Source organism: Lissotriton helveticus, chromosome 7, assembly GCF_964261635.1.
Source record: "Lissotriton helveticus chromosome 7, aLisHel1.1, whole genome shotgun sequence".
Classification (NCBI taxonomy): Eukaryota; Metazoa; Chordata; class Amphibia; order Caudata; family Salamandridae; genus Lissotriton; species Lissotriton helveticus.
In genome coordinates, this window is record NC_136068.1 from 186,126,549 (window position 1) to 186,142,744 (window position 16,196).

Sequence of the window (16,196 nt, forward strand, 5' to 3'; positions counted from 1 at the left end):
AGAGCGATTGCCAGTGATCATACTTACTGCAATCCTTCTTCTCATCACTTTTGGTGTATTTTATGTCATTTGTGCAGCTTCCCAAAAAACTCCTCCTAGTGATTTGGAGAAACAAGATTTTCTTCTCAATACATGCAGCTGCACTTGAGTGTGCTATTGTAGTCATTTAAGAACTTCCCTAGAGCCACATTTCCAGGTGACAAGATGGCTCAGTGAGTTAAATGCTCATCATTGACATCTGATATGACCTGTAGGTCATGTGTTGTAATCCCGTCAAGGCCAACTCGCTTTTCTATTTTTCCAAAGTTGATAAATTCAGCACCAATTACGGCAGTGGCAGCACCGGTTATTTGCAGTGCTTGGTGACCGGAGTGCAATATGAAGTGCTAGGTTAAAAAAACACAAGTTATCATTTGTATGATCTGCCAAGCTCCCTGACCCACACAATCAGTATTCCTACCTGTAGTGAAGATATGGTGCCACTGATACTAAAGCAAGCTAAGTGAATGAGCCAGCCTGCCTCATGTTTTTTAGTAAATGATGGCAATGTTTGTGTTATCCTATTTATCGAGAAGGGGACACTAGCGGCTGATTATTCGGTCCAGTGACCCTTGCTCCTGAAAATTAACTAGTACACAAAGGGAGTCACTGTTCCTTGTAGAGAAAGAAGGGGAAGAAACTTTTGTCGTGTGCTACTCTGTTTGTTGGGGACAGTGTGTCCTCATCATAATGCCCTTATATATGTTCATTAGGGACATATACCCAGCTACAGAGGGACATAATATCCCCTAGAAGAGCACCACACACTTTGTTTTAACAATGACAGAGGGATCACCCTAATAAATACCACCCACTCCCTCCAGTCATTTTTTAACACACAACTTCAGACTTCACTGCCACTTACAACTACGCACCCAAATGGCTTCTCATCAAAAGATCTCTGATTAAGAGACCCTTTGGGGGACCCGTAGGGCATTGTAGCGCCTGCCCGAAGAGGAGCAAAGCCCAAATGATGAAGCATGACATCCTTCGGGGTGTGTGAGGGCATCATGATGAGGACACACTGTCCCCATCAGACAGAGTAGCACATGACAAAAGTTTCAGCCCCTTCTTTCTCCACAAGGAACAGTGACTCCCTTTGTGTACATGTTTGTGTTATCCCTCCTCCATAACCCCCTACACCTCTCTCACATTCAGCACACCTATCACTACCAGCATTACTGCTACATTTCTGGCAGTTTCCCAAGGCTCTCAAACCTTTCCTGCTAACTGCTTGAAACCCCATCTTGGTTGTATGACAGAGGCACGCATGGCTTAACCGCGCGTGCCTCTACTATGCGGCCCTAATCAAGAATGCATTTGAATCACGCATGCCTTTTCCATGCATGCCTTTACCTCACACACCTTTACCATGCAATTTCTTGGTAAAGGCATGGTTGGTAAAGGGATATGTGTGGTAAAGATTACCACTACCCTGAACCCCCCTCCCCGCCCTAAGCCCTAAAATCCTATCCTCCTACCTCGATCCCCGCACCCTGATGCCTAAACCTGCCCTGCCCACAAAACAATCCCTTCGGTGCCCTGAGGCCTAAAACCCTGCCCCCTACCATAAACTCCCCCGACCCCAGCCCCCCCGACATGAGCCCTAAAACGTATCCCTGCACTGTCCATATAACGACCCCAACCCCTTCCACTGCCCTGAGGCCTAAAACCCTGCCCCCAAATAAAATAAAATACTCTGACCCCCCCACCCTGAGCCCTAAAACCACCCACTCCTAAAATCTCTTGCCCAACCCAGCCTCAGCCCTTAAAACTACCCCAAACCCCTCTCCCTTCCCTGAGCCCTAAAAGCGACCCCCCCACCGATGAAAAACTACCCCCCAAACCTGGACCTAGCCCACTTACCTGTCCACGTCCAGAACTTTCTGTTCCGACGCTTCCTCTTCTTCTCCCCGCCCCTCCTGAACCCTAGACCGCTTCCTGCCTTAACCACAAATGTGCGTGGTTAAGGCAGATGCATGGTTCAGGCAAAAGTGGTTACGCTTGTGAGGAAATGACATGCGTGGTTCAGTCCGTGGTGTAAAGGCCGTTCCCACCCATCTTTTATGCCCTTTGTGTTGGTGGGTTGGTGGAGTGAATGATCTGGAAGAGCGTGATAAATGTGCTGTGTCCTTACTATAGTCTCCTTTTCTAACATTGCTGCTCAATCTCTTTCAGGTCAGAAGTTTGTATCTGAGTGTACAGTTGAATCGACAATACAGTGTGAGGACTGTGCACGCGGCGAGTTTCAAGACCAGTGGAATAAGCAGAGGCACTGCAAGCCCGTGAGCCAATGCGATCATAGTAAGAAGCCTGATCTTAGCTTACGTTGTTGTCGTCTATAAAGTTCAACACACACCTACAAAGACTACTGTACAGAGACCATCCAACACCTCCAGCGAGCTCCATAAACCACCCACCAGTTAAAGAGCCAACCATAACTCTACTGAGGCCACCATACTGGTACAGAGACATCCTACCTGTCTGCAACTAGAGAGACCGCCCCTACACTTGCATAACTACCTTACAGAACCTCGCATCCCACTCACGGAGATAATCTACAGAGACCACTGTATATCCAACATGTCAGACGTTTTTGCGCGGTCTTGACCACGAAATTGACAATGGGCCCTTAATAGGATGAGGACTGTCTTAAAATGTAAAAATGTGCCCTGTAGGGAAAAAGAAAACATGGCAGATCCATCTCCTGGTGCAATCTAGCGGTGTTACCTGCCTCATTATTTAGAGCTTTGCTATAAAATCTATTCGTAAGTATGTGGCAGCACAAGCGTGGGGTCCACAGAAAGTGTTGGACCAGGTGAATGGTGCTCCACCTCAGCAGAACTTCTTACAGGGCTGCCGAGTACTACTGAGAACACTCTTGGAAGAGCACCTATATAGACCACCCTGCAGCTACAGAGACCACCCTTCAGCTGCTAATACCAGCCTGAGGGGATTACCTAATCCTACAGACACCCTACAGCTCCTGAGATCAGTGCTAACCCTCAGTAAGCACTATAAATCCACTGAGATCAAGTCACGCCAACAAATAAGTAATAGTCATCAAGGATTTCATTTCACCTTCAAATTGCCTTAAACCCAGGGTTCACCCTAAACTTTTAGTGATCATCCTAAACTCCTAGCAATAGTCTTAAATGTGTAGAGATCACCCTAAGCCCCTAGTGAATGCTAGGCCTAAGCGTGAAATTCCACTCGTGGAGTTTGCAGTTTTTTCCTCACTCACCAACATTAAATTGGCGGGCGCGAGCGAGGAAAATCTTACTCCAAACCACCTCCCGGCAAGATTACTCAACAGGGGCGGTCGCGGATGGTCACTACCGCTCGCTTCGAGAAAACGTATGTTCATGTTGAGGAAGCTGCTGCATGAGTACAACATCTACTCGAGTGGCAGAAAGAAGCAGGTTGCTCGTGCGCTGTGCGTGGTGCCATTCACGCTGATTTTACAGTGCGGGACAAAAACCCAGCGCTAAAAATCTGTGGTACGGCGTAACGCACTCCACCGCTTTCAGAACTCCGCGTAGAGCCGGCAGAATTTTTGGGTCACTACATGGAACCCTGCAAACTCTGCCCAGGCCAAGTGAATGGCCATGATCTGCAGGTAATGTCTTTAACCCTTAGCCTCATCGCCGCGGGGCTAATTCCCCCGCAGCACGGGGGGAGGGGGCCCGCGCGCGGTGCCGCGTTGCTGATAACGTGCTCGGCTCGTCATGCAGCACGGTGGCGCTGTGCTGATGACGAGCTGAGCTCGTCATGGCCACGCCCGCTCAATGGAACCCCCAGCACAGCGGTGTAATTATCCCCGCGTGAGCGTTCCGCGGAGGCCATGACGAGCTCAGCTCGTCATCAGCACAGCGCCACCGTGCTGCATGAAGAGCTGAGCTCATCATCAGCATGGAAAAGGTTAGAGTGTTCTCAAAAACAAGAGTGTATTTTGCCTAAAGAGATTGACTTAAACAACTGTGAGCGTTTAACCCATATAAAGACCAGCCCACAACCACAACATTTACTACACTCCATCATCAATCACCTTAAACAGAAATTTCACTATGCTTCCAGAGATTGCTATTAATCTCCAGAGGGTGTCCTAAACCCTCAGGCATAGACCCTAAACATGCAAAAAGTTAAAGAAATCACCATAATCCGACATGAGTGACCCTAAACACACAAAAACCACCCACTCCTGCCGAAATAGCTGTGCAGCTGAGCGCGTAGCAGCTGTGAATAATCCTGGCAGTTTGCACTGGATGAACTTCTGGATCAAGATACTGAGCATATTTCCTTATTTTAAAAGTCACAGATTTGGAGGCACCATTTTTATATATCCAAAACTTTTCTCTATTTAATGCTCCAAATAATTCACTATAAGCTTCCAACTTTGTGTAGAATTATCTTGCATTGCCTCCTGTTTTTAGGTTTTGCCTAGCCAATGCGTACGAAGTACGCATGCGCTAGCAAAATCCTCATGTTTCTCTGTGGGGTCGGGTATCCGCCCCCTCCTCGCCCCCTCCTCCCATTGGCTAGCTCCATAAATGGAGGCTAGCCATTGGGAGAAGGCTCTGTCCGTCAATCCCGGACGCGATTCGGGGGCGTTCCCGAGAATTTTTCTCTTTTGGCCACGTCATGCAGCGGTGGGCGGGGCTTTTTTTTGGGCTCGTCGAGGTTTGTTTGGGCCATTTGGCGGCCGACCGCCGGCCGAGGAAGTCCAGGTGAGTGGTTCCTTTCCTTTCCTGTCCCCCCTCCCGCTGTCAGTTCCTTTCCCGCCCCCCCCCCTCCCGCTGGCCGTTCCTTTCCCGCTCCCCCCCCTCCGGCTGGCCGTTCCTTTCCCACCACCCCCCCTCCCGCTGGCCGTTCCTTGCCCACCCCTCCCGCTGGCCGTTCCTTTCCCACCCCCCCTCCCGCTGGCCGTTCCTTCCCCCCCCCCCTCCCGCTGGCCGTTCCTTTCCCGCTCCCCCCCCTCCCGCTGGTACTGGTGGTAGGTACCCAAGGCTCATGAATAATTAAAACAATTGTCACTGGTACCAGTCCTTGAGAGGCCTCACATGAAGAACCATGGTATTCTTGCTAAAGATTTCACGATTTGGTACAGTGAAACCATGCAAGCTTCGGCGGGTGAAGCTTACTCAGGCCATTGGTACCATGGAGGTGAAGCTTGAGCAGTGGGACTAGTGAGGTACAGCGCTGGGCATGGCCTGCGGGCTTTTTGCAGAAATAACAATAGTGGCGCCGCCCCCTTGCGTCTCTTTTAGCATGGGAAAAGCCCAGCACTGCCAGCTCCTCTGAAGGATTCGTGGAAAGTATAGACGGGTGGTGATGTTTACTGAGGCACCCCAGAGCAATAGCGCCCACGGCTCCTCTGTGCCTCTGTGAAGCAGCAGGAGACACTGACGAGCACTTTACAAATCAAAGTCCGACAAAATCTGTCATAAACTACAGACCGAAGGTGTGTTTACAAATCGCTGAAGGCATGCTGTTTTTTTTTTGCAAATGGTGGTTTCTGCCAACCAGGAAGTAGAAACTGCCACATACGGACCCCGTGAGCAGCGGGGACCATCCCGGTGGACGTCGGGAAATGTCATTTTCTCACGTTGTGCTCTGCGTTCAGCAAGATGCCGCTGGTGCTTCTAGGCACCTGCACTGAACACATCTGTCTTTTGAGTACGAGTTGTCTGGTTTAAACTTAGTGTACCAAGGATCTGAGGTCTCCTTTAAGGGTGTGGTGGGTCGCATTTGTTGAGGTACACCTGTGTGGCACCTACAGGATCACATTGGTACCACCAGCCATTTGCTACTGGTGAATTGTCAGAGTATTTCTGTGATTTACAAGTCAGCCTTGCAATCAGACATACCACATCGCTCAAAATCTGTTAACAAAATATATGGCAGCAGGGTGCCACGCATTTGCACCATTACCGCACAACTATAAAATGTGTCTGAATGTGAGAAAGCACACCCTTCGGCCCTGTTGGAAACAGAAGCCCTATGGCAGTGCCCGCTATGTCCAGCTAGTATCACTGCCTCAGCTGAGATCTGCGCAATCACCTACACTCTGCTCATTCAGTGCTTGGCCTCTCTGCTGAAACTATCATCGACAATGGCGATTTCGGTGGTGGTTTTGTGAGAAGAGACGAGCGGCCCAGTATAGCAGTAAGACCTCTAGACTTTTTGTCTATTCTGTGTATCCATCCGTCTTTATCCGTGTAAACTATCTACCGTTGCTTTTATTATAGCGCCTGCGCTCACAGAGGTTTTATGGCGCTGGATGCTGATATTAGGTTGATGGGAGGGTGCCAATGGAAACCCTCAGTGCAATATTTGGTTTTTCGTTTGTTCCTGGGTTTTGTGGCTCAGATGCCCCTGTGTGCCTCACAAGTTAGATCACCACCTGTTTTTTTTTTGTCTTCATGGCTCACAGGCATCTCTCGAGGGATGGGCGGTGCGGTGTTCAGACATTGCCCACGCGGTGTTTGCCATCACTGGCTCAGCATAAGGAGCATTTTTGTGACAGAGCAGAGCGGGTCACACAGTGAATTTTGCCAATGGCTGTATCGGCTGAGCCGATGCTCCTGTCTGTGTGCTGCAGTGGGTGTGAACAAGTGGATGACACAACAGCAGGTCAATGCATGTAGGGGGCTGGCTGCATACCCCTAACAGTAAACATGTTAGACAAATCATTTTAGTAATATAAAAAGGTCTTGGTTACACAACTCAGGGGTGGCCCTGACAAATGCCATAGTTGCTAAATACCAACGCCGTGTGATCCTGAGCGCACCTCGTGCCTAGTTCTTCCATCACCCAAAATTCCTGTCTTTTTATCCCATTTTTACAGGTGCTTCTTCATCCTTGCTTTCTCTCTTGGTCCCAATTTCTCTATCCTTCTCTACCTCCTTTTTCTACCTTTATTTTTTTTTCATTTGCTCCCCCTTCCTTCTTCCTTCCTGTCCTTCTCTTTCTCGTTGTTGTTATCTTTCTCACTGTTGTTTTATCTTTCTCTACCCCCTTGTCATTATATTCCTAGCCTTCTATTCATCCCTGCTTCTCAATGTTAACTGTTTTCCTTTCCTTTTCTTCATCCTTCTTTCTTCCCTGGATACTGCTTTCTATCCCTCTCTTTTCCCTTTGTCACTGTCTTCCTATGCGCCGATGTCCTCCTCGGAAGGATGAACAGCGGATTCCGCTGAGCCAAGATCACATCTTTGCCTCTTTTGGCCAGAGGCAGATGTCGTTAAAACCATGAACCATCCTAAAGTGATGCAAATCCCGCGTGCAAACACACCTACACATACACATGGTGGGAGCCAGAGTATTATACAGTATTAACCCCCTCAGGGCGGGCTGATACTTACAGGTGAGTGCAGCGCGCATGGCGGCGGGCGAGGGTACGAGGCACAGCTCCTGTGCTCGGAGTGGGCTCGGCAGGTCATAGAGGCACCAGGGAGGGGGCCCCTCTCCTCATTGGCTGGCACTCAGAGCTGTCTGTAAGGGCGGAGCGCCGTTACCTTTGCCCAGGGAGGGAGGGAACCAACTCCAGACAGGGAGTCCGTCCAGCTGGTGTGAGGAGGGGCACAAGGTGTGTCTGCGCTTTCGCAGCGCCTGCCCCTCCACTGATTCACACGGGGAGGGAGGGGGGACGCTGGGTCTCAACCCCGTGATTAAAAGTCTATTTACAAGTCGGGCTTATAGTCATGTCGTAAACTTTATTGCGGAAAGGTAATCCTGTCTGATGCAATCCCTGCTGCATTTCACGTTTTATCTTATCTTGCATTTCCTAGGAATATTTACTTTTTTCAAGCTGTGTTTTTCTGCATTTCTTTCACGCAGCATGAGCCTCGTACATGCTCTGAACTCAGTCACAGGGTGAGTTCCCGTTGAGGGTGGTTGTGAGGGGCACGAATGAGACATCTGGGGTTGAGGAAGGCAGTGTGAGTTTCTCGTAGTACCTTGTCATCCGGACCTAATTTGAGCCCGTGTTTAACAGTGAGGTTCCCCTGGTGCTCAGATTTGGGGACCTGTTCTCTTATTTTTCCCTTATCAGACTTTGACGTAGAACAAGAGACAAAAAACGCAAAAGGGCGAAAGAAGGGGGGCGCGAAAGACTAAAAACAGTGACAGAAAATCCCAGGGATAAGAAAGAAGCAGAGCGAGTGAAATAAAAGGGAAGGAAGTGATAATGTTTCAAGTCCGAAAATGTGATGCTGCGAATTAAACATTCCTACGGCTTTTTGGCGCCTTGATTGTCCTCATTCTACCATTCACCATTTTCCTCTGAAGCCTCTCTGTTAGGCAGGGGCCAACACCCATTGGGCTGAACAGCCTTCAGATACCCCCCCCCCCCCACCCCACACTCCTCAGCTGCCACTTCCCCAGACTCTTTGTTCAGTTTTATTTCCATAATCTGTAATGGTGATGTGTTTCAGAATGTTTCCTCTAGTGGGACAGCTGACCGTGCCTGGAGCACCGGCGGTTGGCATAGACACTGCTCGTTGGTACCAGGTGTATAGGGCAGAGACACAGAGGTAACCTAGGCATAGACAGTTGGAAATACACTAAGCTCTGCCCCCCCTTCTATCACTCGTCGATTATAGGTATGCACACAAAACAACCGTAATTTATTATTAATTCCTATTTGTAGAGCACAGACATAGCATCTCTTAGTGTTTCAAGGTACCAGGGCCAGCAAGGAGATTGGGTGGGTTGATGCCTGGAGTCACATGGTGCAGGGGAGCTAACTTAACTCCCACCTTATCGACCGCTGGAAATATAGCTGAGGATGGTTGCCGGTTGGGAGTCCACCAATGGTTTGTTCAGAATAGCCAAGCACTGGAAACATGGCTGTGCTTGCTTCCTTCCCCCCTGGCTGTGCTTGCTTCCCTGCCCCCTGCCCGCTTCCCTGCCCCCTGGCTGTGCTTGCTTCCCCGCCCCTGGCTGTGCTTGCTCCCCCGCCCCCTGGTTCCCCTTCCCCTGGCTGTGCTTGCTCCCCTGCAACCTGGCTGTGCTTGCTCCGCTGCAACCTGGCTGTGCTTGCTTCCCTGCCACCTGGCTGTGCTTGCTTCCCTGCCACCTGGCTGTGCTTGCTTCCCTGCCCCCTCGCTGTGCTTGCTTCCCTGCCCCCTCGCTGTGCTTGCTTCCCTGCCCCCTCGCTGTGCTTGCTTCCCTGCCCCCTGAGTGTGTGTGTGGCTCTGGGTGGATGTGTGTGACTCTGGGTGGATGTGTGTGGCTCTGGGTGGATGTGTGTGGCTCTGGGTGGGTGTGTGTGGCTCTGGGTGGGTGTGTGTGGCTCTGGGTGGGTGTGTGTGGCTCTGGGTAGGTGTGTGTGGCTCTGGGTAGGTGTGTGTGGCTCTGGGTAGGTGTGTGTGGCTCTGGGTGTGTGTGTGTGTGTGTGGCTCTGGGTGTTTGTGTGGCTCTGGGTGTGTGTGTGTGTGGCTCTGGGTGGGTGGGTGGGTGTGTGTGTGGCTCTGGGTGTGTGTGTGTGTGTGTGGCTCTGGGTGTGTGTGTGGCTCTGGGTGTGTGTCTGTGTGGCTCTGGGTGGGTGTGTGTGGCTCTGGGTGGGTGTGTGTGGCTCTGGGTGGGTGTGTGTGGCTCTGGGTGGGTGTGTGGCTCTGGGTGTGTGTGGGTATGTGTGGCTCTGGGTGTATGTGTGTATGTGTGGCTCTGGGTGTGTGTGTGTATGTGTGGCTCTGGGTGTGTGTGTATGTGTGGCTCTGGGTGTGTGTGTATGTGTGGCTCTGGGTGTGTGTGTGTGTGGCTCTGGGTGTGTGTGTTTGTGTGTGGCTCTGGGTGTGTGTGCGTGTGGCTCTGGGTGTGTGTGCGTGTGGCTCTGGGTGTGTGTGTGTGGCTCTGGGTGTGTGTGTGTGTGTGGCTCTGGGTGTGTGTGTGTGTGGCTCTGGGTGTGTGTGTGTGGCTCTGGGTGTGTGTGTGTGTGGCTGGCTCTGGGTGTTTGTGGCTCTGGGTGTGTGTGTGTGGTAGTAATTGCTGTCTGCTGAGCTCGTCCGTAGGGTACAATAGGTCTCATTTGCGAGAGATAAAGCTAATGGCAATATAAATGACAATGCCTTTTATTTATCTGTTTTCCAAACCAACACATAAATACAAATGTTGTCATTTACAATGCAAATAGCTCTAACTTTTGCAGAGGCGAAACCGTTGCATTGTAAATGCTTGTTTTGAGGTGTGATCTAAACGTAAAATCCTCTGTTTATTAATCTGCCCTGTTCAACACGTCTAATTGAAGTGAACGGCCAGTGGATGTTCACTTTCTTTATTTTTAACTTCTCTAATATTCTCAGGGCCACTCAGATTATGTGATTCTGTAACTTGTGCGTTTTCCGTATAATTATGGATTTTGACACATTGTCCATCATCTGCTGCTTAATTTGCAGATTTTACCAGGCCAAAATTTGTTTTTTAACTCAAATGGAACAAAAGTTGCTAAAACAGAGCAACACGTTACCGCACAGGGAAGGAAAAAGGTGATTGTTCACTTTTTAATTGCCAATTGCTGTATTTGAGTATTAAACTGTAACGAATGAGTTGCACATTTTACCCAGACAGTGTTAACATGTGTAAAAATACAACATAATGCAGTAATCAGCCACATTATGCCACATATTTTGGCCACATAATTTAGTCAATGCTGCCCCTTAATCTGATTCTCCCCTGTCATATAATTCCAGTGGTCCTTAATATACTCTTGCCAGCGTTTTTAAAATTATTATATAGAAGTCATTAGCCATCTGAAGTCTTTCAATATTATCTTGGGGTGTTGCAGCACCTCTGGCACCCGATAGGTCCTGCGCCAGCGGCTGAATACTTGCTTTTCGACCCTTAGATGCTGGTTTCGAGCAGACACGTCCAGGCACGGCGGAGGAGGATGCTGAGTGCAAGTGCACAGAGGGGCGACATTGTTCTAGCGAACAGTGCGAGACGTGTGTGCATGACAGCGCGTGCAAACCTGGCTATGGGGTCACAAGAAAAGGTGAGGATGAAAATGTGACTCGAGGGTGGATGCGGCCTACTTAAATCGTACTGCTTTGAACTGAAAATGCATTGGCACTTTTTCTCGTGGAATGATGGCGCCATCTTGAGCCCATTCCGCAGATTTCTTTTGTTCTCGAATTTGCGTAGTAGAAAATGAATTAATCCATAGTTATTTTCTCTCATTTGCCACATGTTTTCTCATTTGGCATTGATTTTTCTTGGCGTCTCATTTCTCCTTTCTCCTTCTGGTTGTCTCCTTTACCCTTTGTTCATCATCCTTTCTTGGTGGCTTTTTTACCTCGTGCTCCTCCAACACCTCGCTGTCTCTGTCTCTTTTACCGATAATAACATTATTGTTTTTCTCCCTTTCTCTGTATCTCTTTTCTTAATATCTGTGTATCTTTTTTTTATTTTGTAGGTATTTCTTGTCCTTTCTGTTAGTAGCGTACCAGGGTTCCATTGGACCTGTAGAGAGATGGAATTAGCTCCAAACTATCCTAGTTGGATAGAAAAAGACCACTATAATTGGGGTTCTGTTGGCCCCTGAAGCCCCTGTGTGCCCTGGTATCACTGCACCCGCTGCTTCTTGTATAGCTACAGCACTGCTTCCTGTGGATTTCACTTCTGCTCTGGGTCCTTTTCTTCTTTCTTTTCTTGTAATTATTTCTTTCCATTTTTCTTCTTGTTGAGTAAAACTTTACTGTCTTCCCTTGTGGCTCTCTTTCAATCACTTTTCCTTTGATTCTCTTTTTTTTTACCATTTCTCTCTCTCACACATCTGAAATTTTATGTTGGTGTCATTTACCTCCTCATATTTCCATCTTGTTGACCCGGGTTTAAGTATGGGGCTGATTAAATATAACCAGAGGAGCAAGAACAGGACTCTCCCAACATTTCCACTGGTATATTTCAGGAAGTCAAACCCCCAGAACTTCTTTACCAGGGAACAATGCTCGATGTATTCCGGTAGATGGAGAATTTGATGCAGAATGTGCCAAGTCTGCCTGCATCTAATATATAATTTTTCTTGGGAACACTTGGAATTTGAGGTTTTTCTTCACGCATTACATTTCTCATGCTGGGCTAATGACATTTACCTCGTATTGTAAACATTACTCCCTTTTATGATTGTGCTTTTGTGTTTTTTTGTGGGTGTTTATGCTCCTTTTTTCTGTGCGTCTTATTTTCAGCCAGTCTTTCTTTTAAACTCTTATTCTCTAGTCGTTGCTTTTTTTCATTTCTGCTGGTCTGAATGTACCTCTCCTTTACTGTTGAATTCCTTTTTAACCTCTCTTTCACTCTGTATGGCTCTCCTCTTTTTATGGGTTTCTCATCCATCCTTTTCTCTTTTGTATGCCCCTCGTATATCTTTTCTTTAGGTGTCTTTAAACCTTTCAGTTAGTCTTTTTATCCTTTACTTTCTAGAGCGCTCTTTTCCCTTTCTATTTTTTCAGGTGTCTTGTTTACCATTTCTATCACTATAGGACACCTTAGAGTGTTCTCTATGTGTGCTTACTTTATGTTAATGCATATTTTGATTTTTCTCGTTTTCTTTCCAACTTTCAAAGGGTCTTGTCAGCAGGTGAGATGTATGTTATATTATCAAGTGACAAAATATTTACCTGCAAAAATATTGTAGGCAGGGTGTTGTTAATTTGTTTTGTTTCCTTGCAGTCTTAGAAGTGTGAGGATAGTCCTGTAGATAGAGACCACTGAAGTGTGTATTTGAGACAGCTTCTGGGCGAAACCTACAAGGGGGTAGACAATACTAAAACAAACATGTACACATTTTACCTCTAGCGCCCAAATAAAATCACACTCTTTCTCGTTTCCATGAATTCCTGTCAAGTGTTTAGCTGGTATTGACTGGCCACACAAATAGTAAAACAAGGAGTTTTCAAATGCGCCACAGTAGCACAAACACGGTTGCACAGCTACCTCGTCATTTTTGCTCCCCAGTGTGGTAATCAGTTGCAGAAACACACTGAATAGCTAGCGTGTTCCGACCTTCAAATAACAGAGGGGTGTAGATTACCACGTTTTGTATGTTATTTTCCCACCTCCTACCTATTTGCTTGATCCAGTAACTATTCCTACCGTTTTTCACCTGACTTTTCTCCTTTCGTCTCACACAGACTCTAGTTCACAATCTTACTTTTTTGTTTCACTTTCTTTCAACTCTTTCATTGTCTCCCCCTTCTACTTTGTCACACATTCACTCTTCCCCTCTCTCTATATAAATATATATATATGTGTGTGTATATATATATGTGTGTGTGTGTGTGTGTATATATATATATGTGTGTGTGTGTGTGTGTGTGTGTGTATATATATATATATATATATATATCACTGAAAAAACCATAGGTTATAGACCATATATAGTTAGGAATTTGCATTTACAAAACCTTGAAAATTCACTTAAAAAACCATAGGTTAGAGACCATATATAGTTAGCTGGACATTTTATTGACATAAAACCAATGAAATTCCATATATAGTTAGTTGCACTAACTACCCGCAATCCACTGCTGATGATGTCACATATTACATCATTCATGACATGGTCAGTGACATCACTGATGACATCACTGATGACATCTCAAATGACATCACTGATGACATCTCAAATGACATCACTGATGACATCATCTAGTGTCTGTGTGTTTTTGTAAAGTTTAAATATGTTTTACATATTGAAGAATGAGTGGATGTATGGAAGACTGAGTGTGTGTGTGGCTGGCTGGGAGGTGTGTGACTCTGTGCATATCAATGTGTACTTGTATCAGTGATTGTATAAGAGAGTAAGTATGTGTTAGTATATGTGTGAAAAGTATGGTGTTCTGTGTTTAACTGTATAGATGAGGAAATCGAAGTGTGATTGATTCTTCACAGGACTGACTAGGTGTATGAGTGCATATGATAGTGTTGTAATAATGAGTGACTGTATGTATGAGTGATTGTATGGGTGAATGAGTGAATGTGTGTGTAGACGTAGGAATCAGTGAGTGCGTATGTAGTAACTGGTATTGGTGTGTCATGATGTCATCAGTGATGTCATTTGAGATGTCATCAGTGATGTCATTTGAGATGTCATCAGTGATGTCATCAGTGATGTCACTGAAGTATGGTGTTCTGTGTTTAACTGTATAGATGAGGAAATGGAAGTGTGATTGATTCTTTACAGGACTGACTAGGTGTGTGAGTAACTCCATGGATGAGTGGCAGTGTGTGAGTGTCTGCATAGGTGTATGAGTGCATATGATAGTGTTGTAATAATGAGTGACTGTATGTATGAGTGATTGTATGGGTGAATGAGTGAATGTGTGTGTAGACGTAGGAATCAGTGAGTGCGTATGTAGTAACTGGTATTGGTGTGTCATGATGTCATCAGTGATGTCATTTGAGATGTCATCAGTGATGTCATTTGAGATGTCATCAGTGATGTCATCAGTGATGTCACTGACCATGTCATGAATGATGTAATATGTGACATCATCAGCAGTGGATTGCGGGTGCGCGATATATAGTTAGTGCAACTAACTATATATGGAATTTCATTGGTTTTATGTCAATAAAATGTCCAGCTAACTATATATGGTCTCTAACCTATGGTTTTTTCAGTGAATTTTCAAGGTTTTGTAAATGCAAATTCCTAACTATATATGGTCTATAACCTATGGTTTTTTCAGTGAATTTCATTGGTTTTTTAAAAGCTAATATCTATAGCTGTAAAATATATTCTTTATTACGTGACGTATCACGTAGCCACGTGAGACGCCTCATGACGCGTCGCATAACCGTGACGTATCGGCTCTGCAGCGCAAACAAAACCCGTAACGTAAGCGTGCCGGAGCACGCTTACAGATATATATTTTTTTTAACCTTAATTAGACAAAATCCACACGTGCACATATCTTGAGGCCTTGCAAAGGCACATCAAACAAACAGTCCCTACAATTTTGCCAAGTTTGCTGGAAATCTATTCCCTTAATTTTTTTTTTACTGTTTCTCTTGGTTTTCCCCTTGTTACGCTTACCGGGACGCTACCCGGTACGCGAACCGGACGCTCCAAAAACACAAGATGGCGGACTCCCGTTACGCTGCCGGTTAGCTGCCCGGTTCGCGTACCGGGAAGCGCCTCTACCGCGAAAAATCGCGGGGGACTTTAATATCCCCCTCATCAATCCTAGGGGGTCAGGAGGGGTTTACCTTGCCCCCTTTCCTTCATTTCCCCCTTCTTTTTTCACCACATCTTGTCTCTCGAACCTACCGAGAGACAAGATGGCGGCCGCTCCGGACTGTTTACAATGTTGACAGCTACGCTGCCGGTTAGCTGCCCGGTTAGCTGCCCGGTGAGCTGCCCGGTTCGCGTACCGGGACGCGCCTCTACGGCGTAAAATCGCAAAAAAATTTATTTTTTATTTTTTGCCCCGCGGGGCACTTTAATATCCCCCTCATCAATCCTAGGGGGTCAGGAGTGGTCTACCTTTCCCCCTTTCCTTCATTTCCCCCTTCGTTTTTCACCACATCTTGTCTCTCGATCGTACCGAGAGACAAGATGGCGGCCGCTCCGGACTGTTTAGAATGTTGACAGACACCGGAGAGCCAATCAGCTTCGCTTCGCGAAGTTCCGTTACGCGTCAGGTACGCGAACCGGGGCGCTAACCGGAGCGCTGTCACAGATATATATATTTTTTTAAACGTTAATTTCTCAAAATCCACTGGAGCACATATATTGAGACATAGCAAAGGCACGTCGGGCAAACCATATCTACAATTTTGCCAAGTTTCATGTAAATCTATTCAGCCGTTCGAGCTAAAAGTGAGTCCAACCGCCCTATGGAAAAATGAATGGGAAAAACGCGTTTTGGGACCCCCCTTTTTTCTCGGCCCCCCCCTTGACGAAACCCCCCCAAATTTTCAGGGGCTGCTCAGAAACAAAATGTGCCATTTTCCTGATAATTTCAGCCAATTCCGTCCACAAACGCCAAAGTTATTAGACATAGAATTTTCAGAAATCCAATAGAGAAAAAATCCTAACTATATATACCCACTGGCTATCGCCAGTAGGTAATATACATATATAAACATATATAATCTGCATATCTATATAAATATAAATGCATGCATACATATACATATATGCATACATATGCATG

The 16,196-nt window shown here is 46.7% G+C and overlaps 1 protein-coding gene across 1 annotated transcript in view; it reads left to right on the forward strand.

Annotated features, from left to right (window-relative positions):
- Positions 1 to 16,196, forward strand: part of CD40 (CD40 molecule) — a 136,667-nt gene that overhangs the window by 43,969 nt on the left and 76,502 nt on the right. Inside the window, exons 3-4 of the mRNA XM_078651915.1 lie at positions 2,218 to 2,343; positions 10,886 to 11,032. Of these exons, the coding sequence (XP_078508041.1) occupies positions 2,218 to 2,343; positions 10,886 to 11,032 (273 nt within the window). The remainder of the gene's footprint in view (positions 1 to 2,217; positions 2,344 to 10,885; positions 11,033 to 16,196) is intronic.